This window comes from Amia ocellicauda, chromosome 9 (genome assembly GCF_036373705.1).
Source record: "Amia ocellicauda isolate fAmiCal2 chromosome 9, fAmiCal2.hap1, whole genome shotgun sequence".
Classification (NCBI taxonomy): Eukaryota; Metazoa; Chordata; class Actinopteri; order Amiiformes; family Amiidae; genus Amia; species Amia ocellicauda.
The window spans coordinates 38,788,824-38,810,531 of record NC_089858.1 but is presented as its reverse complement, the minus strand read 5'-3'; the positions used below and the strand labels follow the sequence as shown (position 1 = coordinate 38,810,531).

At 40.7% G+C, this 21,708-nt stretch overlaps 1 protein-coding gene across 10 annotated transcripts in view; it reads left to right on the top strand.

The window, feature by feature from the left end:
* The first annotated feature begins 1,665 nt into the window (after positions 1 to 1,665).
* aak1b (AP2 associated kinase 1b) overlaps positions 1,666 to 21,708 on the top strand; it is a 71,180-nt gene continuing 51,137 nt past the window's right edge. For 3 of the 10 annotated variants that reach the window (XM_066714440.1, XM_066714437.1, XM_066714439.1), the window contains exon 1: positions 1,668 to 2,893. In XM_066714440.1, coding sequence (XP_066570537.1) covers positions 2,731 to 2,893 — 163 coding nt within the window. In that variant the 5' untranslated portion in view covers positions 1,668 to 2,730. Of the gene's footprint in view, positions 2,894 to 21,708 lie in introns of all 10 variants that reach the window. The other 7 variants (XM_066714443.1, XM_066714441.1, XM_066714442.1 and 4 more) reach the window with 4 other exon arrangements.

The window sequence follows — 21,708 nt, the reverse complement described above, 5'->3', positions numbered from 1 at the left end:
CAGTGAAGCAACTGCGCCCTCTTAGGGTTATATGCTGCACTTAAATCTGCACAATACACATGTCTATAAGGAACTGAAGGCTAAAAGAGAAGCAGTATAATATTATTCAGCAATAATAGTTAATCTTTTTCATTCTAAAATGGACTTGTAATGTATAATGATACCTAGAATTACTAGGTGTACTCCAGCCTAATAAGTCTATATTATACTAACATTTGTCTGTATTGTTGTTATTTATTTACTATTTAAGAAACAAATGTAAATAATAATAGTGTATTTTGTAATTTGAGTTATTAAAGAAAACTATTAAAACGATACTTCCCTAAATAGTGAAAGAATACACTGATGGATACTATGAAAAATGAAACGTGGTAACATTTAGAATAGTTTGCTTTTCTGGGGTGCCTAGAAATTAAAGAAGATATATAATAAAATCATATTGTTAATTTAGAAATGAATATAGCATGCCATTAATCAATGTCATATGGTGTCATTAGGCAACTGGGAAAAGAGTCTCGAAACACATAGCCAATACAAATGTCTTAAATCAGAGATGCAATGGGCAGTCATATTTCAATAACCCCACTGGAATATAGTAAAATGGGCTTGACAAGCGTGAACATAAAAATTGGAGTGACTGCTTAGAAAACATTAGGAATGACTAGGAATAGATCAAATATGAATAAACAGCCTACCTTTCTATATTAATACATGAAGAACTTACATTGATTAATTTATGTCTTACTTTACTTTATGATTGCCTGGAGGGAAACTCAGAATCTGGCCTTCAGCGTATCAATGTGTTCAAATTCAAGTTTAAGGTATTAAACACGTTTATTTGAATTCAGGTATTACATGCAATACTGAATGCATAGATAAGGTGACGTGTTTTTTTAATTTTTTTATCATACATAAACCCGGTGTGAAGATTGTTGGCAGGCGATTTATTTTGATATGTTGTCTTACAGATCTAAAATAAAGCAAACATGTTTGTAGGTGTGTTTATTCAATATTATGTATTTATTTATATATAGTCATGGGTGCTGAAGATGACAGTCCAAGGTCATTTCGGTCGGTCACCCAAAGCACTGAAGAAGCGCCTGCTCATCAGCTACGACAGTCGGTGTCTGCAGCAAAATGGGACATTGCTATGAAAATCAGATTTTCATCACCAAAAATGATAAAAAAACACAGTTTAAATATTTTTCTTTGAATAAAACACACCACAAACTGCATCGCCTCTATTCGGTAGGTGCCAACAGTAGTCTGCTATTTACGCAGCTCCCTGGTTGCTCGTCATCCAGTGGGCAGCATCTTCTGCAACAACTGCTTCCAATCGCCAGAAAAACCACAACTCCCACAATGCTCTGCGTGGTGGTGGGGAGGGGGCGACTCTACTGTTGTCCATTATACCTTTTTATAACATAATTATTTATTAAAATATCACTCCACATGCACACCGTTGTGCAGTGACTTGTTTTTCATTTTCGAAATAAGCATACGTTCCTTGCACCCTTGTTGATGCTGGGAGTTGTAGTCCGGCCGTGGTCATTTCCAGGGGTTGGTGGCGGGGGGTCGTCTCCGCTCTCCTCCCGCACCTTGGGCCGGGACTACAACTCCCAGGCTCCACCGCGGACTGGGGGGGGTTAATTCAGATTAGCGTGTTTATTTTTATTTTACGATTTTAGCACACACCGTAGCTCGCATCGGCGGTGCGGATTTGCGTGGCCGACCTAAAAATGCGACAGATCGGAGGATTTCGCTTTTCCGTTTCCTGTTGTGTTGTATTTCCTGGTGTGGGGATGAGCTGCTCAGCTGTTTTTTAGGAGCAAACCAGACATTGAAATAGACCAGAGTTGGGGGGGCAGCTCTGGTTAATTACGAATTAGTACAGAAAAAAAAAACCAGCAGCAGAGCTGGGAAAGGCTTCGAAGAAAGCGTAAAAACGGGAAATTACAATGTCACACTGAGATGGCTGGCTCGGATGGAGACATCTCTGAATAGACACATAAAGCGTCCAAACTGGAGCTGGATTTTTCTTTTTTTCCTTTTTAGCTACACAATCATTGCACCAGTTTTGCATCCTTAGCAGCTCGCTGGATGAGATGTTTTTTTATCCATGTCTTATTTACGGAGGCCAAGGAGGAATCGTGCTATTAAGCTAAAAAATAATAATTAATATTCAGGGATCGTTTAGTTAGTCAGCTAATTATTATTTATTTATTTTATTGCTAACCTGATCATCACCCAGACTATACAGTCGTAGCAGCAGCGGTTAACAAGGGTTAGATTTTCTTTTTTTTTCTTTTTTTTTTTCATGTATTTTATTTAATTTTTTTGCAATCGACTACTTGCATTTTTGATACCTAAGCAATTTAACCTTGGGAACAGGAGGAGATAAAAAGTGACAGCCATATATTGGGATCTGTTATAAAAGGGATACAAGGACGGGCTCTCCCTGTCACTTTTTGAGTGAAGTTAATAATAACGACTGTGGGGAAATAACATTTATAATAATAAAACAAATTAATAATAACGCCTCATCTTCAGCATCTTCTCCCGTCTCGCCGCCGGCCCGTCATCGCTCGGCGTCCGAACCTGGCGGCGGAGCCCCGCACAGTTCTCTGGGATTTGTGGGTTTATTTATTTATTTATTTATTTATCTAATCTTTCCCAAATCATTCAAGTCCTCTCCCCCTTCCCAAGTGCGTGTTCCGATTTCCGGGAAAGATGAAGAAGTTTTTCGATTCTCGCCGGGAGCTGGTCGGCTCCGGCCCGGGCTCGGGAGCCGGCGGCGGCGGCGGCAGTGGCTCCAGTAGCGGCGGGAGCTACATCGGGCGGGTGTTCAGCGTCGGCCGCTATCAAGTCACGGTGGAGGAAACGCTGGCCGAAGGTGAGAAGCAACCCCGGCCTTCAGGTCACTTATGATGTCAATACGGTTGGGTGGGTGTGCATGGGAGCAGTGGTAACTATGGAAAGCATGAACTCCGTATTACTACTTTTCATGGATGGGATTTTTGTATCTGAAATGTGTATTTTAAACGTGGGACTTTTGGTGAACTCTAGTGCAGTGCTACTGTTTTTAGCTGGCTCATGTATGGGTACAGCTTTCAGCGGTGCCCTAATGCAGAGGTTCCCAAACGGGTCCTGGATCTGGAAATGTTTTTTGTTCCAACCGAGATCTTAATTGCTTAATTGATTCCTTAATTGGAGTAAATGCAATATAACGCTCAATTATATAATTAAGAGGTCGGTCGGAACAAAAACCAGCAGGGCATGTGGTCCTGCAGGACCGGTTTGGGAGCCCCTGGCCTAATGTATGGGGTACTGCATATGACACCCATGACACCATACAAACTGATGAAACCTTTTATTACAAAGTGTTGGGTGAATGTTGTCATTGTCGCTTAATCAGCTGGTTAAATTCGCTTCATAGGACATCAAGTGCATAGACCTGGATAATGGAAAATGTCATGCCTACCTAACCCTCTATATGCACTCTGCAACTTATACGTGGTAAATATCGACTGGGAGCAAACTTCATTGCATTGCCAATATTTACACAAAAGATGTAGCTATGCCTTGTGTCCCATGATTAATAAAATGTATGGGCTTAATAGTTGCAGCATGGTCTAGTATGAAACATGGTTTATGAACATATAGGCCCAAAATAGGTAGACGTTTATTCTCACCTGTAAACGTATATGGAATTATACCTTTCTAACGACCTGTTTGTAACTTGTTGCATATCATGTGGCATATGAGTGATTTTCTGCTTTAGGTAGGATGTCTTTTAGCGTTGCCAAATAGCTTCTCTTGCCATCCCCAAAATAAAACTTCTTCAATGTGAATTGCAAGTAACTCTGCAGGAACATAATTGCTACGGGCTTCTGTGAAATGCTCTGAAGAAGCATGGCATTGAAAGGCTACGCACTAGAAGGTATAGATGTGAATAGTAAGGGTTTGGGGTTCAGGGTTAGATGGATGTTGGAGCTGTGGTTGCTGGGCACATATCCAAGGATACACTATAGTTTCTAATGCATTTGGTTGCTAGTGTTCTGCATACATTGAAATGCTATTAACGCATAATTCACGTGCTGGCATTTGTGTTAGGCTCCTACATTTTCGGAAACTCATCTTGTGTTGCTTGATTGCTAGGCTTATAATTGTCTCCATTGTATGGTACAGATGCTTCCCCAGATGTCATATTAAGCTAGCGTGGTGGATTGTAGTTTTATTTCCAAAAAAAAAAAGGAGACCATTCTGTTGGCCTAGTGCTTTTCTCTCCTTCAAGGTTATGACGTACTCTTAAGGTTCCAACACTCAATAGTGTTAAATATTAAAAAACGAAATGCAACAATACAAGTGTAATGCAAGGTATGCTGAAATCATTATTTAAAATTGAGTTTGTATTGCTGGCTACTGCCAAAGAGTGACCAAGCTGTTGAAAAAGTGCCAATGGCTCACTTACCTGCATTACAGTCATGCATCCTCTCAAGACTTAATGCCCCTCAGGTCCAGAGTAAGGGCCTGCAGGACACCTCAGTCCTGTGGATTAGTGGTGTGTGTGTCCACTGATGTTCATTAAGTCTGCACTGGAGTTGTGCACTCTCCGGGTCATCCCACACTGTAGATCAGTGTCTCCCAACCTGTTCCCACTGTCACACCCCTAAGATGGCAAGGTCTGCTTTTTTTCCACATTTGTAACAATTACACATTTTTATTTCCACATAATGACATAAGTCAAAACATGTGAGGTAAATGTTCCTGACAAGGGTTCAGTGAGATGGCGGCTGCTGCTGTTTTCCTTTGATCACTTTTTCAAATCTAGGCTCAGTTTTTGACAACGCCAAACTCCTATCATCTGCCAGATCAAATCTATTAGCCTATATGCTTTAGTTTTGATGATGCCACCCCTTGTACACCCCAGGTTCAGAATCAGGGTTCTAGATTAAGATGTTCTCAGGTGGAGCCATGCTGGGACTTCCCACAGCTCCCGTTGGTTCGTTACAAAGCTTCTTAAAATATTGATATGAACTCAGTTGCATCACAAGGTTGAGGATCAAGACATTACACCAAGCCATTCTGTAAGATTCTGTAGAGCCAAATGCAGGACCCACAGGATTGACCGGTTCTTAAGGATTTAATGCATCCTCATTTTTGTTCTTCTCAGTCTGCTTAAGACAAAACCAAATAATGCCACTTGTGATCTCTGGTCTCTTGATTGAGTAGTTTGTGCAGTGTGTGTTTTCCTGTTAATATGTATTTGATATTGTTCCCTACTCCTGTTGTGTTTGGTATAGCAGATCCTATTTCTATATATTTTTGGAAGTGTGTGTGTTAACTAGCTTGGGGATTCTCTAGCTCCTCTGGCAGTATTATCCCTTTTCAAGTCGTTACTTTGAAATGTGTCCCCCTCCCCTTTTTTAAAGTGGCATAGTAGCAGATCAAACTAATTATTTTAATGCAAATAATGAAAATTTACCAGCAGTACTCCAGGGTAACAGATTTAGGGCTGCAATGAATCTTAACAAAACCGATTGCTGTCTGAATGCTGGTTTGTTTAGCTTCTCTGGTTGCCAGGCATGTCTGTGGACACCCTGTCAATCGGCCACCCTGTGGCCTGTGCCAAAAGACCCCAGACTGGGAACCACTAGTACTGTAGCTACTCAACCAGAAATAACATGTCTTCTTGCACATCAGAGCCAGGAAATGTGTAGGGAGACAAATCAGGGCTGCTTCAGGGAAGATGCGTCCACTGAAGTAGCATTGTGTGTGGTGCTAAAATACATTCCCCATCCATTTCCTGTCATGTTCGAAAGTTATAAGAATAGCATTGGCTAAAACGTTGTATCAAAATGCAAGAAAAATCAACCAGTTGCAGTAAGAAGGGTATGTTTGTAGCAGGACATGTCTTCTCTTTGGCTGGCAGTGATGTGTTTGACTGGCACAGTGCAATGGGGTCATCTTTGTCTCCCGAGCGCAAGCCGCAAGGACTCTGGCCATTTGAAGTCTGTAAAATCACAATAAAACCCCCCAGATTGCTTTGTCTCTCTGTTTTAATGAGCTTTCAGAAATCGGAAGCTGAACTGCTGTAGCTCATAATGACCTTGACTGGCTTCAGGGCTTTGAGCCTAAATTTTTCAAGCTTTGTTTTGTGGCTTTTGTTTCTGGCACTATTCTTGCAATACAATCTTACCTAGTGGATGGACTAATCTCCCCATGCTCCATCTCTAAAGATGGAAAGAAAGGAACTGCCTTGCCACCCAATCTCTCCAGTTTCCATGCGGTTTGCTCTTAGAACATCCAAATAAACAAAGTGGGGGGGGAAAAAAAAGCCATACTCTTAGCAGTATGGTAAGACCATCTGGACAAAAATGGTAAGGACTTGCTATGTAACACTGCTGTTCAGAATTCGCTTTGTCAAATGAAATGTCACTTAGAGCATGACATGAAAATATAGTCAATGAGGACTAAAGTTGAAACGGACAACAACACTGAGTTTTGGGTACACTGGCTTTCCACTACCATTGACTTCATCACTTGGGCTGCTGTAACCCAAATAATTATCTTGTTTGTCATCAGACGTGCTGCAGCACTTTTCCAAACGTGAGTCAGATAGCTTTGAATCACCCTTCTGTGGAATCTCAAGTCTCTAATCTGAACAAGGGAAATCTGAATTAAACCACTCGCTGTGTTTGCCTCTCTCCCACCTACTCTTGTTTTCTCTCTCTCTCTATTTTTAACATACTTGTCAAATTTCAGTAGTTTGTAAATCGAGTGTCACAACTCGCAGTGTGCCATTGAGTGAACATTGCACAAATACATATTTTGTACTGTAGTGTAGCCTAGCTAGCCTTAACTCTTTTATAATCTTACCTTAAAATTCCTCAAATGTTTATAATCATCATCTTCCCACATGGGGCAGCATAATGGACTATGTTAGTACTGTACTACAGATCCAAGGTCCACATATTGGTTTAAAATCCATGCGTTCTGCAGGCCATTAAGTACCCTTTCTCTTACTGTTTGAAAGTAAGTAAATACATGGCAGGTGAGTCATTAATTCAGTTTAGGCAATCAATAGTTATATTTGACAGTTGTCCAGAATGTTCAGTTTCCTTGAGTTTAGGTTCATGTGTATCTTTTAGACAATTGTGATTGATGATCTGATCTGTTTGAGCTTGACTCTTAAAAGGGTAGTTAAAGGCCTGTTCAAGACATGTTGCTCTATTGTGGATGATTTATACAATTTCAGAATGCAGCATTTTCAGACTTGAATTAGAAATGGGATTACATCATTGACCTCCAATCCAGTTTGTATGTTTATTTCCCCCCATGTCAGTCATAAAATCTTATTTAGAATGTTTTAATAACCGCTCCAACAGCAGACCTATAGCATTACAAAAACTGCATGAATGTCACTCTCAATGATAACAGCGTGGGCTCGAAGACACAGGATTTGTGGGGATGTGTGGCAGGCTTGGGAATCCCAATGACTCAAGCCCATGTGACCCTGGCAGTGATTGGCAAATTGTACACTGCTTTCTTGCAGGAATCTAATTTTCCGCTGCCTGTCATATAGCAGAGCGTTGAACCAACAGGGTTTGGCTTATGGTGTTCAGTGCTTATCCACTCTTGAGTGGAAGCTTGTGCTTGGGTAAGCCACCCAGAACCCTCTTCAGCTATTTTTACCAAGCATAGTAGCGTAGTAATAACGGCAGAGGGACAATGTGGGGATTTATGACCTGCCGTGTAATTTGGGGTTTTGTTCACGGCGTAATAGGAGGTTGTTAAGGGGTTTGATTGCAGTTTAGTACATGGGTAAAAAGAGCATTCTCTCTGGATGTTTACTTTACATTGATTTATTTAGTTTTCGTCTGCCTGTTTTGTTTTGTGCAGTACTGGTCTTAGAGAGTTTCAGTCCAGCAAGTTTTAAATCGCTTCCATCCTAAGATCTGGGAAGATAAATGAGTTTGGCTCTATTAAGACCATAGTTGAGCGCTCAGGAACAATGAAAACCTGGAGGCAGTGCTGTCCTCCAAGAACAAGATTTGAGATCCCTGGTGTTGCGTGATCAGGGTTCAGAACTGTGTGTCTGTGTCTTTGCCTCCTGAAAGCAGACACTGCAGGCCTCAGGCCCAGTCTCGCTTTCAAGCAGAGGAATTGGGGGTTCTTGCACTGGCAGAAAAAGACGTCACCATGAGCAAACCAATACTTCCAGGAAGGGATTGCAAAGGTGCTACCCAGTGGGAGAACGATTAATCAGTGAATACAGCCAGAGAAGAAATCGATAGATTTTTTTCTTTTTATTCAAGAATATCTTAGCGGTTGCTTTGTGAGGAAGGTTTGCAATATGCTGTACAGATCCTATTCACTGATGATTAGTTTTAAATCTACACTGCTTCAGGCAGGAGATGCGCATTCAATCTTTCAAGGTAATTGTATCTTGGCATCTCAGACTGACAGTAACATTGGCCGTGTGTTGCTAATTGACGACTCAAACGTGCAATAGATTTAATTTTTTTTTTAAATTGAGTTGCTGCACTTAAAAGTATTGTCAGCACTTTAGTTGATAATTGTGCCTGTGTGTGTTCAGGGAATGAATTTTGTAATTGCTGCAATCTTTGCACAAACATGCAGTTGCTGTTGAAATGTATGGCAATGGTAATGAAGCGGTCAGTCAACTGACAAAAGTTTGATTTGTGAATTTCACTCTTTCTGTTGCCTATGAAAACACATATGTAGGACATCTCATGGGAGTGCCTAATGCTGCATATTGCAATAATGTACAGTTGTGTATTGCATGGGGATTAGTCACTGGATGCACCAGAAACCTGGACTGGAAGTCTGCAACGCGTGTGCGTGTGCTATTTTTATTTTACTTTATTCCGCTTTACCATACACAATTTACAGCCCAGTTAGGAATACTCTAATTCAAGCCTTCGTCTGACTGTGCATCTCTCTCCGGAACTGGAAAAACTGTTTTTGATGCGCTGTGCCTCACTTCTCGGGTTATTGAATTCAATTCAGGGTCTATTAATATCTACTTAGAAATCCTACAGAGAGCTAGGTAAGGAGCAGCAGGGCATTGACGGTGCTCAACATTTGGGCAGAAACATTAGTCCGGAGATTCTCTGCCAGACGCACGCCCACGATTTCAAATCCCCCCCACGTGTGTGAAAAGGAATAGTGCTGGGTCACAGAACCTCTACACATGCCAGACAAAGCGTTTCTGCTAACTAGAACTCAACTGAGGATTGATTGAGGAGAACTGGTTGGCCAAAGACAAATGGCACTTGGTGAATCCAGATACTCAAGATTGCAAATTTGTCTGTCCTCTTGGCGTTTCTTTGATCAGCCCATGGAGAGCTACCTGGTACTCGAACAGGGTTGTATTTCACTTAGATTTGAACTACAGGAGCAGAACACCCTTTGTGGCAACTCTCCCCACTACTGCTGTGTTGCCTACACAGGAGTCTTGCCCGGGGACGTGGCCTGGAGATTGTCAGCAAGCAATTTTAACAAGTAGAGGCCGATTGCACGTATAATAAAGCAGTGTAATGATTGAATTAGTCCACACCTGCCGTTCCTCTCTGACAGCTCCTTCTGCAGCTAATTACTCCTTCCTGTGCTGCCCCCGCCCTTGTCGACTCACAGGAGTTGTAGAACAGCACTGTTAATGTCTCGAAATGGGAATTTAATTCAAGAACAATCCCTGTAACATGCCAGACTGATTTCAGTGGTTTTGTGCTGCTGGAGTTGGTGGCTCCTATGGAGTCTTTTAATATACTGAAGAAGGAACTTCCTCACACACACACATACATCAGGGATGCAAATAATGCTCCCACAGCATCACAAAGGAGCTGTGTGTTTAGGTACATGCTGTGCAAAATAATACCAGAATTAGACAAAAAGTAAAAGCAAGAGAATACCTGATGGAACTGAACTGTTCTTCCGAGTAACAATTAGATCTGTAGTCTGTGGGTCAGGTATTGGTTCATATTTGTTGTCAGAACTCTGGTACTTGAGGTCTTTAGGCAATTGTAAATGTTCTTGATGAAGCAAATAACAAATTATGTTAACATGCAACTAATAAGGGAAGACCTGAAAAAGAGAGAAGTTTGGGTGGCAGGTTGGATTTTACAGGTTACACCCAGCACACCCAAACATAAGTTATCTCTTAAGATCAGTAATATCGTAGGCATGTTTTGTGCATTTCAGAATGAAGTTCCTCTTTTTTTTATAGGTCTTGTTAGACAGTGTATTTGTATTATTGTAATTAATTTAATTCTTGGCCCCTCTGATGGTTTTGAAATATTAGTTAAGGACCATTTGTAGTGCCAGGAATTACTCGGCACTCCTCCTTTTCAGTTGCCCACTAATTTTTGTGCGCGGTATTCCCACTGACTTTTCTCCACTGCCACTGGGGTGGCAGGCTTAGACCAGTGGTTCTCAACCCTGGTCCTGGGGACCCACTATCTTGCTGGTTTCTGTTTCCTTATTTGCGTAATTCACCTATTAAAATGGTTAATTAATTATGGTGTGTAACTTCTGCTTTACATTTGATAAAAGTTGGAGAATACGTTAATGTTTAACTTGACATCTCCGATGGTTTAAATTTATTAATAAGCTTTGATTAGGCCAATTATTAGCTCATTTTCAGAACTGAGAGTCTAGATTGCTGACTCATGTTAGCTGCTGCATCCCCTCTTGCTTCACGTTCCCAGTGAAAAGACGGGGAAAAAGAAACATTTTCCACATAGACCTACCCACACATACCCTGTCTGGCCCAGCAGGGTCCGAGACGTGACACTGTGCAATGTGAGCTGAAAGCAGAACTGCAGTGCAAACACTCGCTAGCTAAAACTTAAGTAGGGCAGCTGGGCTACACCTGGAAACTGACTGTGGGAACGGGACAGATCTGCAGTACGCCCACTGCATCTCCTTACAACTGCAGTGGTGTAGCTTTTCTTATCTCTTTATATTTTTGCATTTGAAACCCTGTAAGTTATCTATCTTCTCCTGTTGGTTGTGCATCCTCTTTTGTTACTTAGTTAAGCTGATATCTGATCCAGTTGAAGATAAGTAAATTGTCTCCTGATCTAAAGTGCAGTGTAAGAATGTAGCAGCTGGCTGTGGTTTTTGTGGGGCACGTGCGCACAGGGCGTAACGCTACAATCGGGGAACTCGCTATTCAACATCATGTTGTCCTTTTGACCTCTGAACAGTTTCACGCTTTTGCAGTGTTTCCCAAGGTCCCGGTTTTATAGCTGACTAGATTTCATTCCTATCATGTGCGGTTGGTTCTGCATTATGATTTTTATTTCAGATCTCATCTCGTTGGACACGCGCTTTGCATTTCTGTTTCTGCCTGGATTAGGACGCTGAGTTGACTAGCTGTTCTGACCAGTTTAATGTTTCTCGCTTTATGATGCTCTTGTTGATGGGACTTGTGCACTTTGACCTGTATGATGCTGATGTACTTTCCTGGGTCACTCCCTGCTTTTCTCATGCCCCAATGGATTCTGATGTGCTTTTTTTTTTTTTCAAAACATACAAGCCCTAAGAAGGTGTAATAGGAGAAGAAGCAGGTAGAAAGTAGAAATGGTCCAAATGAGACAGAATCTGATGTATTGAGTGACATTTAGTTTTCAAGCTAGTATTCACATAAATTACTCTTGCATTGAATGTTTCCTACTTTCCTATATGTACCATTGTGGAGATATCCTAGATTAAAACAGTGTCTGTAATGGGAAGTGATAGATTTTGTTGTTGGGTGTGCTATTATATTCACTCTGTGGCCAAAGATGAAATAATTCCTCCAAAATTTAATAACTGAACCACATGTTAAATTCTCTTGGATATATTGTGATCAGTTTTGAAAAGAACATATAATCTGAGGAACATTATCAATATAAACATGTATTGTTTAAAGATTCAAAGATGGCAGTCCATGTTTTTTTATAATTTCACCATGCAATATAGATTTGTCAAATGCTTGACATTTAGACCACCCCAAAATGCTTTTCATGAAACAGCTGTGCAGAAACATAGAGGTTGTGTATTATTGTCACTAAGTAAATGCCTTTGAACTCAAAGGGGTTTTTACATATGCTTTAAAAAGACGTGTTTTTGTTCATCAGGACTTCCAGTATGCCTTTTCCCCATATCTTTGTTTGAAAGTCTCCAGCTGCAGTAGAAAGCTTAAGGGATACAATCAGAAATCAGATTAGATAAAGAAGATGGCATTGTTCCATAAAGTTAAAAGGAAAAAATAACATGCAGAAATGCTCTGAATTAGTTGACCTCCGGTTGTGAGATGGAGTACAGTTACAAAGTAAGTTATTTTTAAATTTGCTGGTGCCAGATTATTCAGAGCATTATAAGGTAGCTAGAGCTGGGATAAATAATGCAATGAATCAAATCAGTTATTTTAATATTCAGATTTTTGTGGTATTTGAGTTTTTCTATTCATGACTTGCATTCCCGCAATTAGTTTAATGCACCTTTAAGGCTTTGACTTCTTAATGAGAACTAAGTGTTTACATGTTTCTATGGTAATGTGGTGAAACGTAGTGAAAATGACTGGAGAAAAGAAGAGTGTCAGGGTGCCAGCAAATGATTCAGGGTAGCACTCGAGTGTTGTGTAGATTTTTTATTTATTTTTTGATCGAAAAGTAACCTGAAATTATGCGTTTGTGGCCATACGTTTTCAAATTTATTTATTTTTAGGCAGAATTTTCACATTTTAGGCGATCCCACATTGGCTGTTTAAGATACGCACAAATATAATGGAAACAATATGTAAAGGGGTCGATCCTCATTGACTTTGTGTCATGTGTATAGGCTATGAATGTGAAGGAATCTTGTGAACAAGTCACGCACACATGAAATGGCAAAAGGTCCCTCGGGTGTCTTGCCCCTGGACCTCAATGGGAGCTTTGGTGGCACCCAGACAATGACCTATATATGGGTGCCATTGGCAGATTTATACATTTCAGATATTTCCTAGTCCTGCCACGTTCATGTCAGGTATTTTGTAACATGTTAGTTTGTTGATATTTCAAGAAACAATTGCCACAATACTTGTTTTTCTTCCCTTCTGGAAAGTTTTAATATTTTTGTAATCCTAAACCTTTAAGCGAATTTCTGCTTTTATTTATTTTATACATGCATTTCTATAGAATGTGTGCGACAAGATCAGTTTATTATTTTAAACCACTACCTTGCGTTTTGTCAGGTTTACATTTTTAAGGTTTTAATATTTTGTTACCTTATTGTAGATTCAGAGAGCCTGCATCTAAAAAAAATTCATCAAACTACTAGCTATGGATTGAGAATATTCCATTCTTGAAGAAATGTTTAAGTTTCTGTTTTATACATAATTTCAATGTAAATTGATGTAATGTTTAGGTGATGAGGAAATACTTCCTATTTGAACTGAGTACAACCAATGATTAGTAGAGTAATTATAGAATATAATCTAGTAAAGATGCCACTGTTAACATTGTTAAATTACCCACCAAAAAAAAGAATGGGAAAACATGAATTGAATGTACATGATTATTAAAATAATCACCCCTGAAGTCAGCAATAGGATAGAATTAACCCTGAATTTAATGGGTAACAGTTAAGTGATGAAGATATTCCTACATGAGTTAGGCTAGTTTTATTTAAAGCATGAGCAGCTGAATGTTGTGCATATTGTAACCTGATGAGTCTTCATAGGGGCCCCAGGAAGCAAGGCTATGTCATCATGGTCAATTCTGAATGAAACAAAGGCAAGATTCAAACTTCTCTGCATCCTACACAGACAGGGAGGATTGTCAAACAAGCCATATTAGGGAATCCACTGAAGCCTTTCAAGCACTGATGTGTTCAGAGCAAGTCAGAACTTGGCTTTAGTTTAAGGGGGGCATATAACTGTGATATGGCAGAAATCTCATTATGAGACCAAAAGAGAACTTAGTTAGAGTCTGAAGCCAAGTTCCAATTTCTAATTATAGAATTGTGAATTGACTTGGACAAACTAAAACAAAACCAGTCTCTGGATGATAAAGTGGAACAGGCAGAAACTCCCTTAACCAAAGCCAGACTGGGGGTGGGGGTGACCCACTGTGGGTAAATTTAATTAAAACTGGAAAGCTTTGTAAATCAATTAAAGATCCAGAATCGGCAGTCTGAGGAATACAGTCTACACTCATTTTAGCACCAGATCAGCCACAGGCATTGTAACTGGCATTTAAAAGTGGGTGGTATGAAGAAAGACCACTATACACTAATGCACAATTGTTCAAGAGGGACAACTTTACATCTACAGGGAGGTTGAAATACCCACTAATCAGAGCAGTGTCAGCATGCATGTCATGTGCACTATGAAACTGTGGAAAATTTGTGAAACAAAGTTCGAGTTTTGCTGAGTGGGCAGATAAAGGACCGCAGCATTTAAAGTTGTCTAACTGGCAGCCGTCAGCAGTAACCGTTCAAAGGTTCTGGGCTGGAATGCTGCATTTGCTGCCCTTCCTGACTTTCAATGAAGCAGCATAATGGGAGCTGGTATACAGCAGAAAACATTACCTACCTTTAAAGCAAGCTGTAACTAACATTGTTAATCCATGCTCGTTTATCAATTAACTCACACGGGTCTGATGACGAATTGCACATTTGTTAATTCTGTTCCACTGAAATGATTTGTTAATATGTAAAAATGTGTTGGTAAGAGTGTATAAGTAAAGTATAATGGTTATACATTTAAGAGAAGTCTTCACAATCATGGCTACATAAAAAAACAAAAACAAAGGAGAGCTCATGTGTGTTTCACGATTTCAAAAAATGCCGTCCAAGAAAGAACGACTTCTTCAGAGCAAATCTTATTAATTAAAAATGCATTTCTTAATTAAAAAAAACAACCAACCCAACCAATTTAGATTTCTTTCTAATGCGTCTGTGTTTTCACACAAATAATCGTGCGGTTGCACACAGATAAGGTAATTACTCTAACAGGTTGCTCGCTTGGTATCTCCTGATTGCAGTTTAAAGAGCTAAAGATAATAGAAACTAATCAGAAATTCACATGTGACTCATCATTAGATCTTTAATTTTTTTATTGGGCTGACATGGACAGACCATGCTAATTACAGCTATAAATTAGCGCACAAATAATAAATAATCTACCAAGCCTACATGTAACTAGTCTTTGGATCACTGCACTGGAGTTCAGTGTAATGTGGGTTTTCTGGGCATGGGACTCTGTATTTTGTATTTTTTTGAGCTCATGGGTACTAGTATGTATGGTTAGATATTAATAATAATTTTAAGACTGATACTAATGTATCAGTAATGATACTAATGTATCGCCACTGGCTTTTTTTTTTCTCTACAGAAAATGTTCCCTTAGGACTGATTCCTGATTTTGTTTGTAGTTCCTAGCAACTGTTTAAATGATGTTCCATGTACTTAGGGAGTCTACACCAAATCACATTATGAATGCTAATACAGTTCGAAGTCTTTCATTTGGAATACAAAAGAAAGAAAAGGATATTTTACAATAATAATATCCTAGATTGGATTCAATGTCCAGGTGCTTTGTCAGTTTCGCTGTAAAGAGCTCTGGGCATGAAAAGAGCTGTACAAGTATTGAATTGTATTGTATCCCAGACAATCTGCTGTATTTTCTTTTGTGTTTGTCATTGTGTCTTTCTACAGTGTGTTCCAGTATCATCTACAGTTCTATTCAGTTTGTTGCCTTCCAGCTCCATTTTAGCCCAGGCATTTTACTTTATTGGGCCAAGCCTCTCCCCCACTGTTTTCTATCTTGCTTCATAATGGATTAACCCTAGGAGACCAATTTTGATTTATACTTTTTCTCTCGGGTCTGTCCCCAAGGGACAGATGTGCTACAATTCATGGGCATGTCCTGTCCTGGCCTTGGTCTTTTATAGTCAAGGTCAAGGATAATTGTGTATTCTATATGTGGGGTAAAGTCACCACGGTGTCTCTTGTTTATGTTCTAGAGACCCCCCATGTAATTTCCCAGAGTGCTTTATTGATGAGGCGCATAAAAGCTGTAGAGCGCATTCCCAGAAGGTCTTGGCCAGTGTGTGTTACCTTTGCTTACTATAAGCTTATCGCACGGTCCGAGGAGTTTGTATCATGAGCCGTAGTCAGACGAGAAGGTCTGCTGTTGAATAATGAATTGGGCGAGTGATTTATTTAACACTGGTACGGGTGGGGTATTTTACCGTCTGTCATCCAAACTTCTGCCAGTACAGCCTCATCATTCTAGTGGGTGGCAGTAATGGCACCTCTTTAATGGTGACGCTTCTCTTTTTTGTTTTTGTCTTCAGTGACGTTGCACTGCTTTTGCAACGGCCGTTTTTGTTGCAGGGATCTCTGCAAATGCAACGCCTCAGGGTTGGCCATTGTTAAGCTTTGCCAATTTCCCATTTAATCGGTTCCTAAGGGCATGAGGAATTCATTTTTGCGAGATCGTCTGTGTCAGACGTTCTTTACCCTGAAATGTCTTGGAAGTGCATTTAGGTCCTGCAATGTGAAATGCTGATCAATCAGCTTCTTCACAGATTATATAGCAGGATGAGTTCGAATGCTACAGTGCCTTTTGACTGCTGATTCAGGATTCGATCAAGTTTCTGAAGCAGACAAGCTCAAAACTTAAAAAAAGCAAATTGAATGGGACTATTTGTTTAATGAACTGCATGCAGCACACTGAAGTTCCTATTAAAATCAGACTTGGATAGCCTGCATCATTCAGATCGTTTTCTAATAGATTTCAGCAGGAAGCATAATGCGATGTCTGCATTAATTAGCTTGCTACTGTATTCCTTCCCCCCTTAATTGTGCTGTCTTATACAGATGTTTGCTCAGCTGCTTGTCATTGGGGTGGGACGATATTTGTATTTTCTGAATATTCTCCTTTAATTGGTTCAGTGCCACCAGGTTCCCTCTTCAGACTGGACGAAAGTCGTTTTAAAACCTGTGTGATTTTGCAAGATGATGTTTCTTGCCCCTTTCTTCACTTTGTCTGCATTTGAGGCAAAACAAGGCCAATTTAACTGAAGTAGGGAAATATAAGTGGTGTAAACTGAGAAATCATGAACTGTAATTGAGCAAGGGATACCCAGGTTAATGTTCTACTTTTCTGAACAGTGCCATGGGATCTGTGTAGACCACAAGCAGTCATCAGACCATTTCACACTAGCACTGTGACTCAAGCCTTGTTCTCACTAGTGAACCTACCTGTCTAGGGCACAAGGACTGATAGAGGCTCATCTCAGCATTTCAAGTTAGAGCAAATGCACGATGGCATGTAAATGCATTATGGGAAATCCCATAGGGTTCACATCCAGGGAGGATGTATTAAATTAGGAGATATTGTCAGAAGCTAGTCATGTACTTGTTTCTCTGACCCTGTGGTAATTCTGCTTGTTATAGTTGTGAAAACATGAACTTGACCCACTTGACGCCAGACCCCAACCGTGATAGGATATGACCTGGGTTTGAGTGGCAGAGCGAAGACTCGTATCTCCTTGTCCAAACTCATCCAGGTGGTAGAGCTGTGGTGAAACAATCTATTGATAATTATTTGCTTTAACCATGTGTCCTCCGCTTAGTATTCGACAGGGTTCTCCTAAACAAACAGAATATTCCTCTGTTGACTTCTTAACTTGGGCATTATCATGTTAATATGGGCATCCAAGTGTCCTTGATAATGATTTAATGAAATAATTGTTATTATGCTGTTTCTCTTCCTTTCATGGCTTTGTATTGCACTGGGGTACTTATAATAATCCTCATGATAACTAGTACATATTAACTACATCTCTGTACTCTCTATACCTGAATATTGCCAGATCCAGAGCCTGAGGCAGATTTACAATAATTTGATCTGATTCCAGTGTGTGCTATTGTCATTACGTTGTAAAAATGTATTCTGTAATTATTTAAATTGTATAGGCCCCTAAGCAATAATGGATATTTTCCCAGTAATAATTGTAACAGTCAGTAGTTTTAGTATGTGTTAATTGCAATAATTTTTGCATTATAACATTTGGCTGATGACTTGCTTTCATCAATTAACTGTAAGCAGTTTGCAGGGTCCTTTAAAAAAAAGAAAAAAGAAAAAACCTCTAAATTATGTTATTGCATCATTCACAATGTAGTTTTTCATTGGGGTGGGATTCCAGAGGCCAGTTGTGCCAGCATGTTTGTCTGGTGTCCAGTAGTAACTAAGTGAACCAAAGAACCTATCCAGTCTGTTTTTAAATGTTCCCAAATTTTCAGCTTCAACCACATCGCTAGGGAGTTTGTTCTAGATTGTGACAACTCTGTGTGAAAGGGGTTATTGACCAGTAAACACTTTTTGTTTTGTAATAAGCCAATATTTGAAATCACCTTGGATTAAGGCATCAACCAAATTAAACTCGGCAATACATAGGCTAAATAAATATCCGTTGGTGGCTCTATATTAAAATCAATAGTGCAAAGTCTAATGGTTTGTAATGACTCCAGAAAACTGATAACTTCATGCTCTTATTAGTGAACATACGGGAGCGTTTAATGTGCTTTGATTTGCCAATGACCTTGGGAAATGAAAAATGCACAGGATTTTTTAATTCCTGTCGTTGGCAATATTAATTAGAAACTTTGTTTACATGGTATAACAAAGTTGCTTATTTCAGAGGAGAAATATTTACAGGCTATACACGTAAGTGACTTTGTAGCTTGCATATATACGTATTTATTTTTTTCTGTTGTAAGGAGACGACACTGTTAAAAGGTATTTTTGTAATCGATTTTAAAATACACCGGTCGGTCTAGCAGATGTAAGTTAAACTGTCTTTTTGCCATTGGCTGTTTTGTCTAAATCGTCCAGTGGTACTGCTGATCCTGTGAGATTATAATGATATAATCTGCACGAGGTTGTGAACATTGGCTGCTGATCACAGCTGTAGTGGCGTTACGTATGCCTTCAGCGCACCCAGCTGATAGGAAAGCTAAGTGATTCTTCTGCAGCTGTGCGTCAGTGTCTCTAAGCAGCCAGCTTTTTTGCTCTCGCCTCGGCATTCTGTGTCTGACGCTCTCCTGACTTTAATCTCCACCCTGGCCTGAAAGCACAAGCTTGTTGGAGATGAAACGCAGCACTGTGTGTGTCTGAGCGTGTGAGGACATGACAGGCCTTCACCGCACATGGCACACAGCGCACTGCACAGACGACCATCATGGGAAACCAGACCCTGCACAGGCACGTCTACAGCATCAGGCTGTGATACAAGGACTGTGTACGTTGCAGGGTTCATCTACACTTAATGAAGCATCTATATTGATAAATGCTCCTTTTTAACCCTACATTTCTTAAATCTGCAGAAACCACTTTAAGAAATTGGCAGCCCATTTAGCTGGTTCCTCTTCAGAAATTCACTGCAACATTGAGCAACTGACTTGTTCTTTGCTGAAAGCTGTAGTTAATGGATTGAACGGTAGCATAAATCCCCCTGCAACCACCCCTACAGACTGCTAACTCAAATAAAAGGTGCCCAATTTACATTATGCAAGGTAATTGCTTGTTTTTAATAATTTCAGCTTTTAGAGTAAAAACAAATAAAGAAAGCAAAGTAACATTGAGAGGGAGCAATGAGGATTGAGTAAACAGAGTTCCTTTCCCCCCCCAAACACTGCACCAGTCACGTCTGTGCCAGAGGTGCCAAAGTCATGCTGAGGGGTCTGCGTCGCACCCCACATGACCAGGTAAGGCAGGGCTGCTGCACCAGATACTGCCTTGTTTGTGGCTGTACCATTTTGTGCAGATATATTTAACATTTAATATATATAACATTGTTCAACTAGGTTTACTGCCAAGGCAACACAGGAATGATGTAAACATGACGACTGCATAAAGCGGTCTACTTCTATTCACACTTGCGAGTCCACACCACAAACCACAGACTTACTGCATTGTAGTGGGTACTGGTGCAGCTCTCACTGATAACATTGGCACCCATTGAGCAACATGAATCGCTGTCACATGGCAAGCAGAGGAACCTGTATCTGAGCACCCAGCCCCAGTTGGCTCATGGCATGTCACCCCTTGGGTAAGCTGTGTCCTGGTCAACTAGCCCCTTTTACACTTGCACACCAGCCTGGGCTATGACTCGTTCTTTAGCAACCCAAGTTCTGATTGTCGTTTGTTTGAAAGCATGGTTTAGGAAGTATGTTGACTGGGGTCAAGAGTGGCCTCACAAGGTGGGTGACCAGCCAGCCAGCACTGACCCAGGCAGAGCGAGACTGAAGGCATGATGGGTGAGTGTCAATTGAGCATGTGACGTGACCACACCGCCATCACTGTAGCTCAAACCTGCTTACTCAAATTGTGGTGGGACTGTGTGTACCTAACCCGCATGCCACTGTGTTGTAACTGCGAATTTGAAAGGGGCTTATGACTTAGTCCAGATAACGCTCTGTGGACTATAGGCTCAACCCAAACTCAGCAGAGGCTTTTTCTGCTTGAGACACTGAAATGCTTTCATTCATGTCCCAACTGTGGGTTTCTCCTCTGTTTTGCCTGCAGTGATCTTGAGCACGGCCTCCAGGGATCAGAGCGCACTCACTTCTTCTGGGTCTGTGCTGGGAATGACAGACTCCCGGGCAGTAGTTACGAAGTGGGAGGTGGGGGATCCCTGAAAAAAAGCCTAGGCAAGGATTTTGAACCTTTTAAAACTGGGGGGAGGGCAGAAAGTGAGTGATGCAGTCAATCTCGGGAGGATTACTGGAATATCAGCCTACCCCACTTCTGTCTTCTCAAAACAGGCCTGACTCGCTCGTCTCCCCACTCTTCCAGTAGGTTGGGTAGTCGACAGCAATGCAGTATTGCTGCACTACAACACTGTCCTTCACTCCAGACAACTTCCTTCCAGACACGCACAATCTCACAGACTCACAGAGCCCTGCTATAATTCAACTGTACACACCCCTTCAATTAGACTGTGGCAGAGAGCTGCAATCCTGCACCTGGAAAGCTGTAGTATCTTCATTTATTATTATTATTATTATTATTATTATTATTATTAGTATTATTATTATTATTCCAGGTGAGCTCTGACTGACTTAATTGGACTTATTTGCGGACTTTTCTCTTCCTTGAGGAAAAAAAAAAGTGTTTTCCAGGTCTTGAAGTTACTGGACTATTTAAATCTCCCTATAAAAGCTGCATGATAGTGACTGCAACTGTGCCGTGCTCGTTTTAGCTAAATGTGTCTGTATAAACTGCATCACGAGGCTCCACAGCTCTGTTAATGCAGTGATTAGGTAGACTAGGGTTCAGCACACAGTTTGGCACATGATGTGGGCCTTAAGCAGATTTGTAGCAGAGCATTTAATATCTCGCATGATCTTTCACTTTGAATTGGGTTTTACCTGATCATATATACACACACAACCTTATTGCTACCTCAGGATGCACTTAACAGGGGCAGACTGGGAGAGGAAAAAGGCAGGAGCCAGAGCCCGCAGGCTACTGGGGCTCGACTTCAGCCAACACCGTGTTCCCAATGGAAGGGACCGGTCCTGTCACGTCCAACCTGTAGAACCGGGCAAATGTCTGCCAAGGGGGCGCCTTGAAAAAGGGTCCAAGATGTGGCAACGCCTGGATTCGAGTGGGCCACCATGTGTTCAGGCACCGTGGTCCCGGTG